Source organism: Camelus bactrianus, chromosome 27 (genome assembly GCF_048773025.1).
Source record: "Camelus bactrianus isolate YW-2024 breed Bactrian camel chromosome 27, ASM4877302v1, whole genome shotgun sequence".
Taxonomy (NCBI): Eukaryota; Metazoa; Chordata; class Mammalia; order Artiodactyla; family Camelidae; genus Camelus; species Camelus bactrianus.
Window position 1 is genome coordinate 29,689,882 of NC_133565.1, and position 22,598 is coordinate 29,712,479.

General features: G+C 43.8%; 1 protein-coding gene and 1 non-coding gene across 7 annotated transcripts in view; one reads left to right on the top strand and one right to left on the bottom strand.

Annotated features, from left to right (window-relative positions):
• BCL2A1 (BCL2 related protein A1) overlaps positions 1 to 20,605 on the top strand; it is a 51,296-nt gene extending 30,691 nt beyond the window's left edge. For all 6 annotated transcript variants that reach the window (XM_010955167.3, XM_045516787.2, XM_010955166.3 and 3 more), the window contains 2 exons: positions 12,692 to 13,287; positions 20,334 to 20,605. In XM_010955167.3, coding sequence (XP_010953469.1) covers positions 12,871 to 13,287; positions 20,334 to 20,441 — 525 coding nt within the window. In that variant the 5' untranslated portion in view covers positions 12,692 to 12,870 and the 3' untranslated portion in view covers positions 20,442 to 20,605. The remainder of the gene's footprint in view (positions 1 to 12,691; positions 13,288 to 20,333) is intronic.
• Positions 15,462 to 15,534, bottom strand: TRNAA-AGC (transfer RNA alanine (anticodon AGC)). Its single transcript has one exon. It is a non-coding gene; the product is annotated as a tRNA-Ala (tRNA).
• Positions 20,606 to 22,598: the final 1,993 nt, after the last annotated feature.

Below are 22,598 nucleotides of genomic sequence, written 5' to 3' on the forward strand. Positions count from 1 at the left end.
ATATAAATATATTTTTAAATTATAAAACATGTACACATATATTATATAGTATATATAATCAATCCTTTATGTAATACAAATATGATGCTATTTGTCTGTTACATGTATTGCAAATATCTCTACCACTCAGGTGCTTGTCATTCTCTTAGAATCCTTTGATAAAGAGAAGCTTTTAATTTTTATGTGGTCAAATTTATCAGTCTTCTCCTTACAGCTAATGCTTTAATGTCCTACTTAAGAAACACTTGTCATGACTATATTTTATAGTATCTAGTATGAACTTTAAAATATTTTAAATTGAGATAGAGCGTGCATAAAGTATACAAAGTACATGGAGCTTAAGATGTATATAGCCTGATCAAGATAGATATTTCACAGTGAACCAGAAGACTTTCCAATGCCTTTTCCAATCAATTACAATCCCCTCACTAAGATAACCATGTGAAAAGCATGCTGTAAATAAGATGTGTAATATGATCCCATTAAAAATTATGTATTTGTATGTGGAAAAAAATTTATCAGCTGACTATTTGATTGGCTCCTAGTGATGTTCTCAACATCTGCACAAACACTTTGAGGTGGCCCTTTGCCTGACACCCTAGATGTTTTCATACCCTGGGGGACACACACTATAGGGGGAGATGAGGGGCTGTGGTATAGAAGGGGGAAGAGAAAACCACCAGCAGTCCTTCCAGTACTTTACAAAGTCCTCAGTTACCCTTGGGATCCCACATTCCACACATGCTGGCTTTATTCCTCTGTGGCCCACCTTCTTGGTCTTGTACAGGGCTCTGCGTCTGCAGGCTCACAGACAACGTCAGGGTTACCCTGGGGTACTGACCTCTCCTCTTTTCTTAGATCCACGGGGCCCCTTCTCCCTGGCTGATTTCAGCCTCTTGCAAGACTTCAGAACTATACATACATTAATGACCCCCACATCCTTGACTCTCATTCTCCAGCTGAAACATCTCTCCTAAGCTCCAGACCCACTGAACTGCCTCCTTTCAATATTCCATTAGTACCTCAAACATGTCCCGGGCTGATAGCCTCTCCATCAAACTTGCCCTCCTTCCTGAGTTTCTTATCTCAGCAAGTGTGTCCCTTACCTCCTTCACTCCTCCCGTTTCCTCAGTTGGCTTCTTTAATGGCTCTCATCCATATTTTTATTTCTATCCTCAGGATCTCTACCTGAATGTGGGTCCTGAGAGTGTCCCCCCTAGTTACACAAGCATTCCAAAATTACAGAAGCGTTCTAACCAGCCTCCATCATTTTCCATCCTCTCCCATCCAGACTCTCCTAAAATGTGCTTTTTTAAAATGCAGCTCTGACTGAGTCAGTGCCTTGCTTCAAGCCCCACTGTCCACAGGGTAAGGTCTACTCCTGCTCGCACGGCTTAAGACCCTCAGTGACCCGGCTCCTGCCCACTGCTCACCTTCCTTCCTCTGGCTGTTGAGACTCTGCTTGTTGGGCTCTGGTTTATATTGAAGTTGCAGTTCCCCCAGCTTCTTTTCTCTTTCCCACCCCATCCCTCTGCCTCGATCTCAGCCTGGCAAACTCCTACACGTGCTAAATCGTCAGCTCCATTGCAATCTCATCACAAGGCTTTCCAACTCGCCCTGTGTTCCCCTCTATCAGAGCCCTTGGTACATAGGATTATGTCATGCACTGGGCCGTGTCCTTCACTAGAGAGCAACTCGAGGGCCACGTCTTCCCTCCCAATCTCCAGCGCCTACCCAACGGCTGTCACAGACAAGGGACTCCTTAACATATGAAGGATGTTTATTGCGAACGCAACAGACACAGCCACTCTGATTTGCGGGTGCTTCCCCAGGAGGAGCTGCAGTTGCTTCCCCAGGAGGAGTTGCAGTTGCTTCCTCAGGAGGAGCTGCAGTTGCCACTTGCCTGGGGCCTCTGGTTTTCTCAGTCCAGGCGGAACCTTTGGTAATGGTGACTGCAGCACTTTCCACTCTGATATTAAGCACAGAGCAGCTGAGGCTTCTGTTCCTCTGCTGCAGTCCCACCTGGAAACACGAGATGGCGCTCTGCGGAGGCCTGTTGAGGTCGGCTCTGGGCCATCAGCCAGCCTCACCCCAGTGATCCAAAATCAGTGACAAGGCTGATACTGGACTTGTTTGTTCGATGAATGGAGCTAACAGATGTTTGCATTTATGCATTCATGTGAATTTAAGAAAAACTTGTAAGTAGTATTTTATCTGTGTATTTTGGAATCAGACAGTCCTGGGTTTTATTCCTGGCCCTGCTGCTTCTAGCTCTGTGACCAAGTTCTAAATATCAGATTCCTTCCCTGTGGAATAGAGTTAATACTTTTAAGAACTTTAAATGAAATGAGGTTTGCAAGGTTCCTGGCATCATTCCTGGCACATGCTAGATGTTCAAGAAATATTCATTTTCCCTTTTCAACATTTTTATATAACCTTGTATGCCTGCTTGACACTCATTGCTTTCTATTTGGTTTGATAATAGCTTCTACATCCGTCTTATGGCTACTAATTCTGGTCTGGGAACTCCTGGAGGACAGGACTTGTCTGATTTTTCTCTATCTTCAGCACGCAGCTCAGATCTAGGTCCACAGCAGGCATTGGGTAAATATTCCATGAAAGGATGATAAGAAATGGAGTTCTCTTTCCCCACCTCCACCCCAGTGTCCTCTCCCTGGGCCAGATAAAAGCCCAAGGTATTCAGGTCTAAGTTCTTAGCTATGTTTGTATAAAACACACAATTGAGAAAGTCTGGTAAAACCTGACCTGGTACTTTGGCTGCCAGTGACCCCAGAGGCTTGTCTGCCTGCCTGCACCCCTGGAGAGTCTGGAGAGCCTGCCTCCAGTCCTGTCGTTAGAAAGATGGCCCTCCTGAGCTGTGCAGGGGAGCACAGCCCCTCAAAGCAGACACATGATCACCTGTTGTGGGCAGGAGCCAGCAGGTGGGACTTGCCACCCCTTGGCAGGTAGGGGTGGCACAGAGCCAAAAGGGGGTGGTTGGGCTGGAATTGCCCTCCTTCTGTCCGGAGTTCTGTTTGAGTCCCTGACATCCTGCCAGTCCTTCTATTCCTAAGGGAATAGGTTCAGACATCTCCCTGAGAGGCTCTTCCTAGGTGTGGGGGGAGCAGTATGTTCCTTTGGGCTTGCCAGCCCAGCCAGGTTGGAAAGGGGGAACGGCTCCAAGGTTCCTCTGCTTGAGGGAAGACCTGAGCAGGTGACCCTGAACTACGAACTGTTCACCAGGGAGCAGTGATCGAGATGGGAGGAGATAGTGTGTGCACGGCCCAGGGGGTCTTCTAACCACTGCGTTGAGCCCTCGCATGTCCTCAGTATGTCCAAAGTGCTCAGAACACAATCCCCTTAATGAAATAGAGAAAAATCAACCTCTGACCATCAACTCTTTGGTACCTGGATCAAGATTCCTCATGGAGACCTGCCCCCAGTAGGAGGCTTCCTTAAAGCCCTTAACTTGGCCAAGAATTTGAACTTTCGCAAGTCTGCGACTTTTTTCTTTACATGTGTGATAGTTCAAATTAACTCGAGAAATGGGAAGTAAGACTAGAAGATTCTGGAAATTCCCCCAAGCTTTCCTAATGCTGGAGCAGCATGGCTGTTAAAGCTGTCTGCTGCAGGGATGGAGCTGGGGATACCAAGGAGGACAAAGGAAGGGAGTTTCCTTTGGAAGGTACCTTTTATGAGGATGGCTCCTCCTTGAGGGTGCCAGAAAACAAAGGTCAGAAAGGCACAAATTCAACAGAGTGTCTATTTATAAAAAAACTTTTTTAAGCATGGAAAATTTTTAACATCCCCAGGATAAAGAGACTAGAGGACTCCTTTGTGCTCCTTACCCAGCTTCGCAAATTTCTGACATTTTTCCCAGCTTGTTTCATCTCTCTCCCAACTTTTTTTACCCCCCTTTTTTAGAGTAGAAGCAACTCAACTTATTTGAGGAGGCTAATAAACCCTTATAAAGATCTAAGATAAGGATTGAGGAATTTATGGAGCTGGGAAGGAATTTGGAAATGTTTTGGTCCAACTTTCTTAGTTTGCAGGTGGAAAAGCTGAGGAAAGCTGCGGCCCAGTGAGGAAAATGGGCCGAGGAAGACCGAGCCGGAGCCTGGCCTGGAAACCAGGCCTCGGCACTCCCAGCGTCTGGACTCTTCCAGCTCCAGGCAATCAAAGGCCACTGAGTGTTGCAGCAAGATCTGTTGTAAAGGGGGGAATATGTTAGGAGAACTCTGAAAAACTCCAGAATATTTAGAGCACAGTGAAGCAGCTCACACTGATACGGCGTTTTCAAGTTTATGAAACACTCTCATTTTTTTCCCTTTATTGAAACATAGTTAATTTACAATGTTGTGTTCATCTCTGGTGTACAGCATAGTGACTCAGTCACACACACACACATATATACAAATTCTTTTTCATATTTTTCATTATAAGTTACTCCAAGATATTGAATATAGTTCCCTGTGCTATACACAAGAAACTTGTTGTTTATCTATTTTATACGTAGAACTTAGTATCTGCAAATCCCAAGCTCCCAATTTATCCCTTCCCACCCCCTTCCCGCCAGTAACCATAAGTTTGTTTTCTACGTCTGTGAGTCTGTTTCTGTTTTGTAAATAGTCCATTTATGTCATTTTTTTTAGATTCCACATATAAGTGATAGCATAGGGCATTTTCCTTTCTCTTTCTAGCTTACTTCACTTAGTATGATTATATCTAGGTCATTCCATGTTGCTGCAAATGGCATTATTTCATTCTTTTCTAGGACCAAGTAGTATTCCATTATATATTTTATTGTATATATATTCCATATATATATCTTGTACATACATTGTATGTATTATATATACATTGAATATACATTCCATATATATTTCATTGTATATATATTCCATATATAGTATATATTATATATACATTGTATATATTATGTATACATTGTATATATATTCCACATATATTTATTCTATTATATATTTTAGTATATGTGTATATATATATGCCACAACTTCTTTATCCAATCATCTGAAGCACCCCTGTTTTGATTAGTACATTTGATCCCCACAACATCTATGAACAGTAGGGATTATCATTGTAAACCCACAGGAATTCTGGAAGATAAAGGGATTTAAGGTAGTGGCAGAGCCAGGAATAGCACCCAGGTCTCAGAATGTCTTTTCCAGCCCAGGCTCCTCTCAGCTGGGCTGTGTCCCCTCTGGAAGGTGGGGTGCTCTACAGCTGGGTTCCCTGCTATCTGAACCCTGGTGACCTTGGGCCCCCAAGCACTAATTACAGCCATACCCTGAAGAAGAAAAACCACAGAGACAGTGGCTCCGTGAAGGAAGGAAATCTGGTCTCCTTTATAAGATCCGGCCATGGCTGGTGCCATTGTGACTTCCGACTCAGGTCAGGGTGCGGGGAGTTCCCCACCAAGCAGGGACATCTTCCTGCTTCCTGGTGTGGCTCAAGGTAATAGAGGCAGTGAGGGGCAGAGCATTCCAGAAGCCTGTGGGTGTGAAGACTACAGGCTTGATCTGGAGTAACTCTTCTCCCTCACTATCCCCAGGCAGCATCCAGAGGGGCACCATAGCACTGTGAGTAAAACAAGGACTTTTTCTGGGGGCCGAGGAAGCCAAGGCAGCCCTACCCACATGGTCCTGCAAGAATAACATTCACATGTGCTCTGAGCTCAAAAGGCCTACCTTTCGAAGTCTGGGGACACAGGCACAGACAGCAGAGGAGGGCTGCTTCCCGACCCTGCCCTTAGTGTGAGCGGGCAGTGGCTGGAGGAGCCCTAGGCCACCTGAGGGCTCGCTGAGGGCCACAGTCCCGTGCTAGCTCCTTTCCCGCTGCGCCTTGGGAGCAGGGGAGGCAGCTAATCCTCAAAACACACCTATTACTGCTATTATTCAGTTAGGGACCTTCTCCAATGTCACAGACCATCTTACTCTCCTGTTTGAAATCCTTCCAAAGTTCCTCTGATTTTTCATAGTCACTTCCAAGCTCATAGCCCAGCACTCAAGGCTGCTAGGACCTCAGTTCTGCTCGCTCTGCCAGCAAGTCCACAGCCCGTGATTACACATTTCAGCCTCACGAGAAGCGCGCGTCTGGATTCACACCTGTGTACATTTACCCATGCTGTGCTCCCTGCCTGGTGGCATTTTATTCATCCCTTAGAGCCAGCTTGGATGCCAGCCTCCTCTGGGATACCCTTTCTTTCTCCTCCAGGCTGAACTTTCATGTTACTTTTTATTGTGGCACTTAACTCTGCAGTTGAATTTTTCCACTGGTTTGCGTGAGAGCCCATGACACCGTGAGCGCTGTGTTACTGAGACAAACCCCTGCCTGTGAGTCCTGACCCAGCTCAGGGTCCGCCGCGGGGTGGGCGCTCAGTGGAGTTTGCTGAGCGGAGCGCGTGGCTGTCGGCTGTCTGCACTTTGCTCTTTGGGGTAATCCGAGTCCTTGGCTCACCACAGAGAATTGCCCTTAAGGGGCCCAGTTTCACTTGCTATCACCGAACATACTTCTGCTTCCCTCGTTTGTGTCATATCTTTTGCCATTTTGGGCAGTGGAAAGTCCGAGCCCTTCTGCCCAAATCACTTGAAGGGCCTAGTCAAATAGGCTTTTCTCTTGTACTTCCCCTGAGATGACATTTGGGGGAAGAAAAGATAATTTTACTTTTGCTTTGCCAAGAAAAACTTAACAGAGATGCTAATATAGCTTCAGCCACGGTATCAGTCTCATTGTGAAGCAGGCCGTTTGCAATGATAATAATGGAATCCAGTCAACATCTGTCATGGTTCTTACATGTCCAGTCCCTGTGCTGGGCCTTCAGAAGAAATCAAAGACACACAGACAGCCCTCTTCCTAGGAGAGCCGTTGGCCTGGAGTCCAGCCAGCGGCACCAAACAGTACGACAGCTGCAGTGCAAGATACGCCAGGAGGTGTGTTATCACGCAGGCACAGATTCCTGTGAGCACACCCTGGGAGATGTTTGCTGGCTAGAGTGAGTAGGGAAGGCTTTGTTTGGACTGAGCCTTGAAGATGGAGAAGATCTGGAGACACGGGGATGAACAGAAAAGCTGTTGCCATTGGAAACAACAGGAGACACAAACTCCTAGAGCCAGAAAAGCCCCTGGCAGAGTCAGGGCTCGGGGTGGGGGTGGGGCGAGACGAGGTTGACTGGGAGGTCAAGAGCACGAAGGCCCTTCTAGGAGTTTGGACTTTTCTTCGCAGGCAACAGGCAGCCCTTAGAGGATCCTGATCTAGGGAGCAGGATGAGCATGGGGTTATTCAAGTAGATTCAGAGAGGTTAAGGAAAGACGGGTCTGAGTGCACACCTGTCCACAGAGGTACGCAGAAGAGATGACAGGCAAGTTGGTATATTATTACAGGTTGCACTCAGACCTTCCATCTCATGTGGGACCATCTATAATTGTAACACACCCCTGGCATTTCCCCCCTACTCTTTTCTCCTCCGTCTCCTTTGTGGCCTCTACAACCCTCGTCAAACATCCTATCCCAGGAGCCACATTGGTTGACACCTCTCTCCTTCCCTCCCAGCCTCTCAGCTTTCTTGCTTCGTAACTGGTTGTTCACAGCCGCCCACTGTACGCCTTGTTCCCAAAGACAACAGGAGAACTGAGGGAAGTCCGGCTTGCTTACTCTGCTGGTAGGATTTCCTGGAAATTAGTCTCCTCAGACAGGAACCAAGCTCCCACTGCGGGCCCCGTCACACTGGGCCACTGGCTTTTCTTGACGGAGAGTGGCCTTGCCTCTATTGTGTTTTCTGATCAAGGCTTGGACCCACTGGACCAAGGGAAGTGACAGGGCGGCACGCAGGTGGCTTCCGCCTCCTTTTTGTGTTCCCGCTGAAGACCATTGTTCGCTGCAGAGAATTTGCCCCACCAGAGCCTTGGAAAGGGGAAGTAGTCATGATAAGCTCAGAGACCTAAAGATTAAACCAGGGTGGGAGTTCCCCTGGGCCGCCTCCTCTGAAGTAGCCAAAAGCCCAGTAAGTTTCCGCCCAAGTTCTGCCTTTGGGGAAAAGAGAAGTTGACCTCAGCAGCCTCTCTCTGTGGTCACGCACTCAGGATCCTTGTCCTGGAGCCTGGATTCCTCTGGCCACTCTTCAGCCAGGGTAGCCTCATGGTCTTCCCTCATATTTCCCATCAAACCTTAACCTTTGTCAGTCATTGCTTTCTGCTCCTTGGTCAGAGCGGGGGTGGACTTATGCTACAGTGAGATCTCTGCCATCAGGAGGGAGATTAAATGAGATCTTCTCCAGGCGGTCGTGCCTCAACCCACTTAGAAGACTTCTGTCTCCAGAGGGTAAAATCCAGATGACGCTCAGCCCTGCCGTAGCCTGGGGGGAGCAGGGGGGAGCAGGATGGCTTTGAAGTACCTCCTGGGTCACCCCGAGACTGGAGTTGCCTCCCTGCCCTACCAATCTGAAGGATTATGTGGGGATGACATTGGTTAAATTGTACACAATTGTGTATGTTGAGTGACCTTGCATGGGAGTTGCACACTGTGGCAGTTTTAAAACATGGCTGTAAATTCTTGACAGTCCTCTTAGCGATCACAGTGGTTGCGTTTCCTTTCCTTGAATTTGGGCAGGCGCGTAACGACTTCCACCAATAGAGTATGATTAGAAACAATCCTCTGTGAGTTCTAAAGCTGGGCTATAAAAGGCCATTCAGCTCCTGCATTTGTCTCCGGAACACTTGCTCTTGGGCCCTTGAGCCGCCACGTGAGAAGTATGACCACTTGAGATTGCCACACTGGAGAAACCACACAGAAGTTTCCTGAGATGACACTAAGTGAGATGCCCGGCCAAGCCCAGCTGTTGTAGCTCCAGCTGTTTGAGTCATTCCAGCTAAACTCCTGGGACCAGTCATCCCAATTGGGCCCTGCCCAAGTTTCACATTCATGAGCGAAACAGATAATTATTGTTTTAAGCCACCAGGTTTGGGGGTGCTGATTGTTAGAAAGCAGTAGATAACTGGAACACACGTGTAAAGATGCAGTCGTTTATGTAAGCGCCGTGAGCAGACACGAGGCTGTAGCTCACATGCAGGAAGGTAATAATTGCCAACAGTGCAGCCCAAGGTACTTTATAAATGGAAGCAGGTGTCAATTAGTGATTAGGACGATTTATACTCTCCTTATTCTCATGACAAATCCTAGTGGTTCACTCAGCCCTAGCCAAGACTCCATGCTTCTTCAGTAGAAACTCTGGACACAATGAGTGTAGAGGAAAGCCTGGTTAGGAGGTCGGTGCTTGTTAGGTGCGGACAGATTTGGAAAATCATCTTCTGCTGTCACCCCCTTCCCCAACACGTCTGCACCCCTCAGTCCATAATAGATCAGCGTCATCCATGTGCATTTCAGAAGCTCAGAATTCTTATGTGACCACAAGCCTGGCTCCATGGCCCTAGAGTGGATTCCAGGAAAGACCCCCACATTTGACGCTATACTGCAGCAACTTTCTCTAATTATTTCCTTCTGAAGTTCCCTTGACTGCCCATAATAGGGCATCGTTCCTCCTAGACTAAAACTTCTTTAGGGGCAGAATGCGTGCTCTACACACATGGTGTCCAGACCCCACCCGTTCTGGCTGACTCCCTCAGACTGTACTTGAGTGAACCTCTAATTTCATACAAGGTTCCTCATGACAGAGTTCCTCATGACAGACAGCTGCTCAGGGGCTGGGGAACCACACGCTGGTCCTTATGGCCTGAATCCTGGACCCTGCTGAATGCAGACCCGGGTTACAGTGGCACTGAGAAAGGATACCTCCCTCTGTCTTCACACCCAGTTCGTGGTCAGCTACGTGTCCCTGTCCCACACTGCCCTCCACCCCAACACACCCCACTCCAGTCTTTTCACACTTTATACGCAAACAAATAATCCTTTTTGGGAAAAGCTTTGTGTTTCTCTCTTTCACCTATCCTTGAAAAGTTTGGAAACTCCCCAAAATAAATGAAAGCAGGCTTCAATATTTAAGAATTTTAAAAGCAACTCCTTTTGGGATCCGGAGGATTAGGAATATAGAGCCCTAAATGTAGCTGGTCCAGGTGCGATACGTGTGCGTTTCATTTGTTCAACAAAGATCAACTGCCTGCCTCCCCTAGGTCCAGGCGTGGGCACTGGCAAGGGAGAGAAAAAAGGCAGGCTCTGATCTTGGAAAGCTTCGTTGCAACTCTTAATCCACATGCTTATTACTACACTGTTTCTCCAGAAATGCTCATCACCCTGGGAATGTAATGGGGGGAGAAAATAAAATTTCCCATCCTTCTGGTGGTTCTTATGATGCTTGAAGGTGATTTGAGGAGAGAGAGCTGCCTGCACATGGTTTCATGTGCCTGTGGGCCAACAGGCGTCGTCTAGGAGGGGAGGGGAGGGCGTTCTCAGGGGAAATCCTGGAGAAGTGGCTTGACCACATGTCTGTAAGCTCCTTTGTTCTGTAGGTCCCATGTCAGTTTAGAACTCCACCAAGAAAATCTCAAGCAAGGATCAGATGTGTAAGAGCCGTTGCGGGGCGGGGGTGGGGGAATGCCCATGAGGGAAAATGGGGAGGGAGGTGGAAGCGGCTGGGGGAGCTGTCAGACCACAGTGCAGGGCTGACCTGGGTGAAGAGGGGAGAGAAGGAAGGAAGGTTGGGTAGGAAGAGTCTCAGGCTGTAGGACAGTCTAGAAAAGTCACCACAAAGCTGATGGCAAGTCATTGAATCAAAGTAACCTTGCAAAGGAGGCTGACTTACAGGAACCGCTCTTACTAGTCCTGCCTTGCTAAGTCGTTGCCTGAGGACAGCCTGAGGGTGGCGTGGCCTCAGTGCAAATTTTGTCCGTAGATCCAGGGCCCAGCACCTGGGGCCCTGAGTTAATGACATTCCTGTGGTACCAGGTCTGAGAGGTGCATTTTCATGGCCACTGCAAGTCCCTGTGAACCAGCACCTTCAGCAGCCTCTCTCCCTTTCTCCTTAGACCTTTATTGATAGTTCAGAAATACAAGTTACATGAGATTTTTTTCCCTTCTGTTTGCAGCTGTTCATAGACACTGTTGCAAAGAGTAAAAGTTACTCCACCTGTGGATAGAAAAAAAAGTGAATTCAGTTTCTCTAGGGACCCTCAATTGTCTCCCCTTTCTTCCACCCACTACTCTGCCTACTGGCGACACTGGCTCCTCAGTCACCAGAACGATGCAGCTGGCAGACAGGGACATGGTTCTCTAAGTGCCTTAACTGCCATGTACTCCGGGAAGGAGTCTTGAAATCCACCCCAAATCCCCAATGTTTCTCTTAGCCAGTAATTTCACCTTGTCTGCCAACTGTTTCCCAGAATTGGTGCCAAAGCTAAGTAAATGACAGATTTGCACTTCACTTCAAGCTCCGCACTTACAAAGTTATGCCCTCACCAGGAAGCCAACTGGTTATTGGTCTGTAAATGAATGATGAGGAACTAGGAACCAGGGCTGACTCAGCCCCCGCATCGTGCCAGGCATGGTGAGACGTGCTACACAGGTCATGCCTCACTCTTCTGAAGTCAAAGTGTATGGTCTCATTTTACAAACCCAGGGCACAGAGTGAGTAAGGGAAGGGGGATTTGGGTAGAACAGAGGCTGGGTCCTCCGACTCCAAGTCTAGTGTTCTCTCTGGCCCCCAATTTCTATCCATGCATGGGACAATTTGGCTGACTCAAGAACAGGGATTAGAGGCATTGGTTTAAAGCAGGATTTCGTTTTCTGTTCAAAGTTCTAGGGTAAATGGGAAATGAAGAACAAAGGAGATACTTTCTTCTCCCCTCCCCGACATCCTCCTACTCCAGGGCCAAAGTGTCAAGGACAGCACTCCCTGAGCAAAGCTCGAGAGGCCCTCACCCCGTTTCTGCGCTGTTTAGTAATCTCTGTTCCAAATTTTCATTACTTCGGTGTAGCCACTGGGCTGCACTTAAGGCTTTTTCTTGGAGTTGAAATTCACATAACGTAGAATGACCCATTTTTAAAGTGAACAATTCGGTGACATTTAGTATCTTCACAATGTTGTGCAGCCACCGCCTCTGTAGTTCCAAAACATTTTCATCACAAAACAAAACCCAGTTCCTCCCGTTTCCCCTCAGCCCCCGGCAATCACCAGTTTGCTTTCTGCCTCTAGGCATTTACTTATTCTGGACATTTCACACGGATGGAGTCGGACAGTACATGGTCTCTTCTGTTTGGTTTCTTTCACTTGGCACCATGTTTTTGAGGTTCATTCCTGCTATAACGTGTATAAGCACTTCATTCCTTTTTGTGGCTGAATAAGGTTCCACAATTTGTTTATCTATTCATCTGCTGAACATTTGGGTGGTTTCCACCATTTGGCTGTTGTAAGTAGTGCTTCTGTGAACATTTGTATAAGTATTTGTGTGAGCACCTGTTTTTAGTTCTTGTGGTATATACTTATAAGTGGAATTGCTGGGTCCTACGGTAATTCTATATTTAACTTTTGAGGACCTGCCAAACTTTCCACAGGGGTTGCACCGTATTACAACCCCACCAGCAATGTATGAGGGTTCTAATTTCTCCACGTCCTTGAGTTTAAGACTTTTAAAACTGAATTAATCACATACAGGATGAGGAAGTGGCCTCTCTCTGAAACATTTTCCTCTGTCACATTTTAAACTTTCTCTTTCACACACAGCCTATGTACAAAAGCAACAAGGAGGAAGGATACTACCAAGTGATGCAAACAGAAATTCCACCAGCCTCCAGACGACATCGTGTGTCATACCTCGCCAAGCTGTGTGAGCTTTCGCTTCGGACTGCCTCGGTCACTTCCAGGCGAGTAAGCTCAAGGCTTGGCTCTCCAGCAGGAAGACCATGACTGACGGCGAGTTTGGATATATTCACATGCTGGCCCAGGACTATCTGAGGTACGTGCTGCAGATACCACAGCCTGGATCTGGTTCAAGCAAAACATCCAGAGTGTTACAAGACGTGGCTTTCTCAGTCCAAAACGAAGTTGAAAAGAATTTGAAACCATGCTTGGATAATTTTGATGTCGTGTCCATAGACACTGCCAGGACAATATTCAATCAAGTGATGGAAAAGGAATTTGAAGATGGCATCATTAACTGGGGACGGATTGTGACCATCTTTGCATTTGAAGGTATTCTCATCAAGAAACTTCTTCGAGAACGAATTGCCCCAGATGTGGACACTTACAAGATTTCTTACTTTGTTGCGGAGTTCATAACGAAAAACACAGGAGAATGGATAAGGCAAAACGGAGGCTGGGTATGTACAAAGGGAATATTCTTCACTCTTTTTTACTTTGAAATAGGAATCAACAGTTTCCTTGCTAAAAAAAAAAAAAACCAAAAACACTACCTAAGGATTGTATTTCCTTTGGGTGGTTTGTTTTAGAAGTTTTAATTTTTTTTTTTTAAAAAGAAATTTCTGGTTCATTTCCAATGAATTCTAGACCTTAATAGTTGGAAAATACCTGTGGTTCCACTTTTCATTCCTAACAGTGTAAACTGCTGGAGTGAGGTTTGGGGATTAATAGATAACCTCCCTAAGGCATCTTCAGAATCAGAGTCTAGTCTAGGACTTAGCTCTTGTGAGGGTTGTCATGACAGTGTCGAATCAGTGCAGAAAGAGTTGGCATTAGACGCTGTTATACTTAGGTATTTATTATGTTGTAAAAGACAGGTGTAAATTCTTGCAAGTTCACTGCTTACAAATTGATTTTTTTTTCAATTTTCTAATGTAACAAATTCTGGCTGTTAAAGCTTGGTGATTAAAAAAATAATGTATTGCAGCATCAGCAAGAAACTTAATTCAAGAATTTCCCAATAAAAATTCACTTTATTATCAATGCCTCAAAAAGCCAAGACCATGCAGGGGGCCTATGTCAGAACTCATGTTGATAAGGGGCGTTGCACAGCTGGATATATATGCTTTTCTTAATATCCCAATGCACTTAATACCTACTTTTTTATAACACTTATGGCTCATAGATCCTCTCTTCAACCCTCAGTCCTGGCCCTCCCCTCTCCCCAGAGCTATTATCAATTATTTTACATGCAAAACTTGCCTACTGAATTTATTCATAGAAAATATACATAGCACTTCTTTGTAAAAAATAAATTTAATATGTATAAATGGTACATATGAAATAAATATGTAGAATAGTACATGGTACTTATTCCACTTTTTTTTTTTCATGCAAGGGTATCTTAAAAAGTATTTTAAAGGATGCTACATATATGTTGTTGTTTGTAAATGCTGTTAAGTGGCCATTTCTAGCTGATGGATATTTAGTTGTTTCCAGAGTTATTCCAGAGCTGTCTCAAACAGTGTGTCATTGAATATCTTTAGTCATGCCTTCCCTTGTGTGTGTGTATGTGTGTGTGTGTGTGTGTGTGTGTTTCTAGGATGGATATTGGGCTATAGAGTTGCCGGGTTATGGTGTACATGCATTTTTAACTTTACTAGATCCTTGCCCTCCAAAGTGGTTCCACCAAGTTTCACTCCCGTCACAGCTTGTTTGAGTATCCCATGCTTCCTCCAACCCAGCCGACTAACATACGGCTGGAGCAATCTGTTATAGTTTCCCTGCTCTGTTGGGTGAAATATATATACCTAATTTCTCTTCTTTTAATTCCTGTTTCCTTGATTACTGGTAAGGTTAAGCACCTTTTCATGTATTTGTTGATCGTTTGTAATTCTTATTCAGGGAATCGCCTATTTAAATTTTTTGCCCATTTTCCTATTATTTTGCCTTTTTCTTATTGATTTGTCAGAATTCTTTGAATATTCTGGTTACAAATTATTTACATATATATGGCAGATATCTTCAAATTTGTTAATTGTCTTTTAAAACGATAGGTATCTTCGGTCATTATAAATGTTTTAAAAGTTGATGAAACCACACGTGTTAATGTTTTGCTTGATGTCTTTTGCATTTTGGTTGGGGCTTCTCTGCACAGTGAGAGGGTTTGCATTTGAAGGTATTCTCATCAAGAAACTACTGCAACCACGCCCCTTTCTCAATCACCTCTTCTTCCTACAACTCCGCAGTCTGTGGGGCTGGACTTGGTCACATCTTCTGGTTGCTGTGGAAAAGCTATACGGAAGGACGGGTGGAAATTTCAGCTCTGCTGTGTAGGTTTCAAGTGAAGGCAGAAGTGCTCGAGCACAGAGGCCCAGTGGGAGCCTGGGGAGGAATTCTAGTCTGTGAGCTCAGTGTGGGCTTGCACTGCATTCCCAGTGCCTAGCACAGAATTTGGAACACACAGAAAGTGAATAAATGTTACTGAAACTTAACTTCTTAATAAATTTTGTAAGCTCACAGTGAAGGGTATGGAATTGTCTCTGAAAATGTCTAGACATGTTCTCATCTTTCAGGAGTGGTAGAGGTGTTAAGTGTGACTATGGCAGGATGAACCCATCTTTTTTTTTTTAAATGGAGGCACTGGGGATTGAACCCAGGACCTTGTGCATGCTAAGCACATGCTCTACCACTGAGCTATACCCTCCCCCAAGGATGAACCTATCTGGAGTGGAGGTAGACACACACACACACACACACACACAAACATACACAGCCTTCACCAAGTCCTCATGTAGGTATTAAGCTCTTGACTTTTGCACTTGAATAATTTTGGTCTTAGACATGATAGAAACGCCCTTTAAGATATCATTTGAAAGTACCCTCAATATTCCTTTCCCAGCTCATGGTTGATATTGACTCTGTTAATGACAGGCAGTGCTTTTTTGAATCAGTACATACCAGCGTGGCAAACCGGTATCTTCCCTGCATAGTGATGTTGACAAATCTGCTGAAATGAATGAACCTGCTTTTGAATGATTCACTTCAGGGGAAATGGTACAATCACACGCCTATGCTAGCGGAGTCAGGTGGTCCACAGGGAGCGGGGAGGAGTAGAGGAGGCATTTTACAACTTCATCAAGAAATAAGAACCAACTTCTCACTTTCCACCCTCCTGAAAAAAACTAAAAAAATCGCCTATCTATTATCCTGTCCATAGTCGTCCATATTCGCTTGTCACTGACTCCAAGGCAAAGATGCATGCCTATAATGAAAATGAGAACATTTCACCTGCAACTAGAGAATGCCCATAATTTAATTAAAATTTAAGTGTGCCTAGAGGTTTTAGGAAACCCTTCGGATCAAGCATGTGGTATGTGAGGGCAGCAGGGGTATGAAGAGCACGAACTCCAAACCACACGGATCTGAGTTCATTTCCTGCTACTACCATGTGATGTAAACATGTCACTTGACTTCTCTAAGCCTCATTTCCTCATCTGTAAAGTGGGGAGACTATTGCTGTCCATCTCCTAACTCTGATGTAAGGGTTGAATCAGTTAATATTTTATATATAAAGCGCCCAGAACACAGTTTTTGCAAGTAAGTACTCTACAAGTTTAGGGCTAGTGTTACTAGTAGTGGTAGTATTGCCTAACTTCCCTGAATAGATTTAATCTCCAGAAATTATATCATCAACTACAGTTACATGTTAGTCACCACGTAAAACACATGCCCTAAGGGAAAAAACAAGACCAGTGTATCAATAATGGGCTCATAATCTTGTAATGTATTCTCTTTCTCATTTTTCTCAGCTTGAGCTACTTTCCTTCCTTTCTTCTGTCCCTCCTGCCTTCCCTCCCTCCTTCCTTCTTCCCTCCCTCCCTTCCTTTCTTTCCTTCTTGCCTTTGCTACTTCCGGTCTCTCTTTTTATTCCTCTTCCACATCTAACGTTATTTCCTCCTGCCTCCCCTGCCAATTTGAAGCACTGAAAGTGGATGAGCTCTCACGAGGTCTGACAGAAGAGCTAGTGCCATTTTTTTTTTTTTTTTTTTTTTTTTTAGCAGTCTTCGGCATTCATGAGGGAAGTCCAGTTCTTAAGAATCATCAGGTTGTGCCTGAGATGAAACTCACCTCTCCCTGTGGGACTGCCTTTCCTTTATGGCCAGGTGGCTTTCCTGCTTCTGCCCTCTTCAATGAAGCATCCTCCTGTGCCTGTGCAGCAGAAAGGCCACTCAGCCCTCAGCTCCACGCAGGAGGAATCTCGTCTACCTAGTACACCACTGAATGCCTTGTGCTTGGCAGAGGGCTCATGGCACAGAAGGGAGCCAACGAATATTTGTTGATGGAATGATTGAATGATCTAGCATTGAAACCTGAGACTTGAATTCTGGTTTTTCCCATTGATTAGAGGTGTAATCTTGGTTAAGTCATTGAAGTGACCTGAGACTCAAAATTCCTTATGAATATAGTATAATATAATATAATATAATATAATATAATATAAAATAAAATAAAATAAAATAAATTACATACATAATATATAATGAAGACAATAATACCTACTTTAGAAGGGAGGTGAAAAGATAAAAGAACAGTTCTGTAAGAGTGTAAACTGTCAGATACAACTGTGAAGGTTATATGGGAAATTCCAAAAAGTTTAAATATGTAATTCTTAAAGCTACTTTAATACCAAAAGCAAGCCCCTTTTGAAAGTAGGGAGGTATAGTCAGAATTGCTGCTTTCCAGGGAACTCACCATATTAAAGCCTGAGTCATAAGAGTTAGGCAAAGTAGGTTTTATTTTTGTATGATTCTCTTGCTCTAAATAACGATCTGGTCAGTTTGAGGCCAAATAAAAGGACAGCCAGAGACAGGTAGATGATTGACTAAGTGTTCGGTTTGGCAAAGGTATTTCCAAGGCATAAAGATCTAATAACAATGTGATGTGATACAGTCTCAAGAATTCTATATGTATCTTTTGATTAAATAGATTTGGAGGTCAAATTCTTCTTATATTTCTTTTGAATTTTAGCTTGAGATTTAAAAAATCATTTAATGAAACATAAGGTGGAACATGGTTCACGTCTCCCTTTGGGTCCTTCAGGAAACCTCTCGAAGTGCCAGCTCTCTGACCTTGGGAGCCATCTGTGACCCCTTTCCCTCCTACCCTACACATCCAGCTCATCAGCAAATTCTGTTGGCTGCACCTTTGAAGTACTGCACATCCAGTGCATCGAGGCCACTTTCCTCTCACTCCACTCTGTCAGTATCTTCCCACCAGTTTCCCTGCTTCCCCCCTCGCCTGCTGTGGTCTGCTCCCCATAGGGCAGCCGGAGTGATTTTTTAACAACCTGCCTCACCTGTTCCGTCTTAATATTTCCAACGTCTACAGAATATCCCATCTGCTTTATGCATCATAATTTACTTAAGCAATCCCCAACTGTTACACATTTGTATTGTTTCCCGTTCCCCCTTCTTGGAAACAATGCTTCCGTACTGAACATGGAGATGGCTCCCCCTCACCACCACATTTTAGAAGACTGCTTCATGACTACTTTCTAACAACAGAATGACTGGTTCGCAGATACGTGTAGAATTATACTTCTTATACATACTGGGATACATATTGCTTTGAAAAGATGTGTGTTGGTGGAACAATGTCATAACTATACCAGCTCCGGGCAGTACCACTAGAAATAGTTTTGAGAGTTTAATAGACTTAAGATAGCGAGATCAATTTAATATGCCTAAAAAACAATTAAGATTGTATTAAAATGTGAATTTATTTAACTGCTAGTAATGTGGAGTTTTTTCCCATATACTTGTGATTTATGTTTCTCTTTTCAAAGGCTTTGCCTTTTTAACTATCAGGGGCTTGATGATTTTTCTCTTACATTTGAATGAACTCTTTCATGGTAAATGTAAATATTCTCCCAGCTTGTTGTTCTTCTTATTTTCATTTCTTAGAGTTTAAAAAAATTTTTAATTTTCATATAGCTAAATTTGTCAGGTTTTTTTCCTTTGTTCATGCTTTAAATTTAGAACTTGGACGATACAAGATTGCACGCTAGCTGCCCAATCATAATAGGTGGTGATCATTGTGATCATAATAAAAATCATTTTAGAGTGCCTTATTAATAAGGGTTTATGAAAATTCTAAGAAGGGAGCTCTGAAGTGGATGCATACCTAGAATGTCTGGGAAATGTGTGTGTGTGAAGGCGGGGGGAAGAGGAAGAGGAGAAGGAAGTCTGTCCCCTTCGTTAGGGTGTGACATCATGCCTCTGAGCACGGCTCTACACTTCACACAGAGGCAGAAGCTGGCTTTCTTGTGCAGACTTTCCCATGGGAAACTCTCCTGACTGTGATGCTCAAAAAGACAATTCCAAGGCACTGCAGAGTTCTCAAGTCTCTTCCAACTATCAAAGAAATATGCTTGGTTTACCTTTTGGTATTAATCACAGTAGACTGTGAACTACTTGAAGGCACGTGTAACCCCAGAAATGGAACTTGCTAGAGGCAGAGCAAGTGTGTACTAGATGAACATTAAAAAAAATTATTTAAACAATTTTCTAATCCTCTTCATGGCTGTTTGGAAATTTATGGAGTGAAAAGAATAGTGTTTGCATTCCAGTACAGGTCCAGGTACTAACAATTTGAGTAACCTTAGGTAACTCATTTTTTCCTGGACCTCAGTTTCCTCATTTGTCAAAATAAGGGAAGGCACTAGGCTGGATGATCTCCGAGGTACTTTTCAGTGAGGGTGGTATATAAAAATAGATCATAAGGTAATTAAATACAGTGTCCAGTTTGTTTATTTATTGAAAAAACCGTGTCTGATCAAAAAGAGAATGGCTTGTAATAGAACTACAACATTTTCATAGGCTCAGAAGCACTGATTTAATCTGGCTTTATTGCTAGGTCCTCATGACTCTCAGCACAATATAGCTTACAGACATAAATGTGTATTTCAATACCAGATAATTGAAAGAGAAAGAAAAAAAAGAGAGCTAGACTTTCTATCCTCTAGAGCCGTGCTGCCCAGTATAGCAGCCACCAGTTACTTGTGACTGCTGAACAGTTGCTATGCGTCTAGTCTGAATTAAGATGTGCTGTAAGTACAAAACACACACTGGATTTTAAAGATTTGGTACAAAAAAGGTAAAATAGCTCAAAAATTTCCATAGTGATTCCATAGTGAAATCATAACATTTTAGATAAGTTAAATACATTTTTAAAATTAATTTTGCCTCTTTTTACTTTAAACAATGTAGCTACTAAAAAAAACAAGATTACATATGTAGCTTGCACTGTATTTCTACTGGATAGTCTTGCTCTAGAATAGTCTGGAACTGGAGGTAGAGAATGATGATGAGGATGAACAGAATGAAAAACCAAAGTACAGAGAAGATTGACTATCTGCATTATTTAAACGAACGTTTCTTTGTTTTTCATTCCAGCAAACTTAGTCTCCACTGATTTTCAAAATGTTAAATTTGTTCTCTCATAGGAAAATGGCTTTGTAAAGAAATTCGAACCCAAATCTGGCTGGCTGACTTTTCTGGAAGTTACAGGAAAGATCTGTGAAATACTATGTCTCCTGAAGCAATTCTATTGACGTAACAGGACATTCCACATTGTGAAACCTGCCTAATTTTCATGCCTCTTGTAATAAGTACTGCCAACACTTACATCTACTTCTAAACAAAGAATGCTTGACGTTCCAGAGTTATGGAAATTTTGCCCCCTTTTTAATGAATAAATTGTGTGTATTTGTCTCTATATGTAATCTGTGTCCTGCCTGGGAGTCCAGCAAAAGGGTAAAGCTCAATACAGGTTGAATTCAAAGGATGATGACCAGGAAGGTGATGTCTTAAGCAGATTTTCTTAAGGGTATGCCCATTACCCAGAGTCATTTTCTGTGTCACTAGTTTAGAGTGACAGTGGATGAGGTCTGTGACCCACACGCCTCTAGGGCCCAAGTTCTCTGGAGTCCCCAGTGCCCCTGGATGCTTACTTAGGGTTTTCCACTGATGCTCTCTCTCCCCACCAAACTTTAGAGTTGCCATTTAGAGTTGGTGAATGTGGCAACCAGACTTGGAAGATGCTCTGGGATAGTCTGAACAAAGACAGTTAGGTAGATTCAACACTGAGCCATTTGTTAAAATCTCCATTTAAAAAATTTCCCAAGCTAGAAAATTATGTCATGTATTATTAGACCCTGTGTTCCGATTTTTAGGTCAGCAAATTTGACTGCAGCGTGGGAGCACTGTACCTTGTTCTAGACCTTCCTGCTCTTCAGTCTCTACCCCTGTGGGGCTTGCTTTCTCCTTCCTAGGAAGTTCTGATAGGTCGGACAAAGAAACCACAGCCTCCCCCCGCGTCAGGCTGTGGGCATTTTCACAGGGGGTTTCTGTTAATGCATGCTTTATCTCTCACGCTGATTCTTAGTTGTGGAGATGAGGACACCGGGGCAAGTCAGTTGGGAAATACTTTTGACCGAAGTAGCTCTGGCTTACTTACCAAATCACATCTGAGAGGCAACCACCTAGGCCACCTGGAACTTGTGTCTGCAGGGAGCAGGGGACATTTTCTCTTTCCTCCTTCAGCCAAGTGCATCCCCTCCCCCTAACCAACTGTGTTAGGTTTTAATTCATTTTTGCATTAATCAGAGCTAAGCAGTGGGAATGAAGAGTCATGAATGGACAAAACAAGAAGTGTGATTAAAGGCACTGCTACCTGGAACACACTTGCACAAGAAACCCTGGCTCTTACAGCGCGATGGTCTCTAACAAAGTGACCCTCGGAAATAAATCCCTGACCATTTCTGGCTTGCTTTGTGACTCGGTCTTTCAAGCTGCAGCTCACTATCTATTTTGTTTAGTACTTGACTTAAAAGGAAAAAGGCTTTTGTGAACCTCAGCTCTTACCTCATCCTTACACAAAAATGAAAGGGGACAGATTGTAGACCCAAATGTTAAGTTAAAACTATAAAGCTCCTAGAGGAAAACGCAGGAGAAAAATCTTCACAGCCTTGGAGAAGGTAAAGACTTCTCAGCTACAACACACACAAAAAAATCCGAACCAGAAAAGAAAAAATTAGTAATTTAGAACTCACCAAAATTTTAAAATTCTACTTTAAAAAAGGCACTGTTAAGAAGTGAGAGAGTATGTGAATTATACCTCAATACTGCAGTTAAAGGAAAAAAAAAAAAAACTCAAAGCAAGCCACAGAAGGGGAGATAATACATGTCACATTACCATCTGACAAAGGACTTGTATCCAGAATAAATATACAACACTTTTACAATTCAGTACCACCACAACCATCACCCTAATTTAAAAATTGGCAAAAACTTTGAACATACACTTCACAATAGCAGATGGTCAACAGACATATAAAATATGTTAGACACCGTTAGTCATCGGGGAAATGCAAATTAAAAGCACAGTGAGACCCCTGCACACTGTCCAGAATGGCGAAAATGAAAAGGAATGATAATGCCCTGCTTTGGGGAAGACAGGGAACAGCAGGAACTCTCGTCCACTGCTGGTGATGATGTAAAACTGTACAAGTGCTTTGGAAAACAGCTTGGCAATTTCTTATAAAATGAAACATATGCTTACCACAGGACCCAGCAATTCCACCCCTAGGTGTTTACTCAGAAGAAATAAAAACATATGTTCATACTATTCATAGCAGCTCTATTCAAAATGCACCCCCTCCAAAAAAATACCTGGAAACAACCCAAATGTTCCTCAACAGATAAGTGGA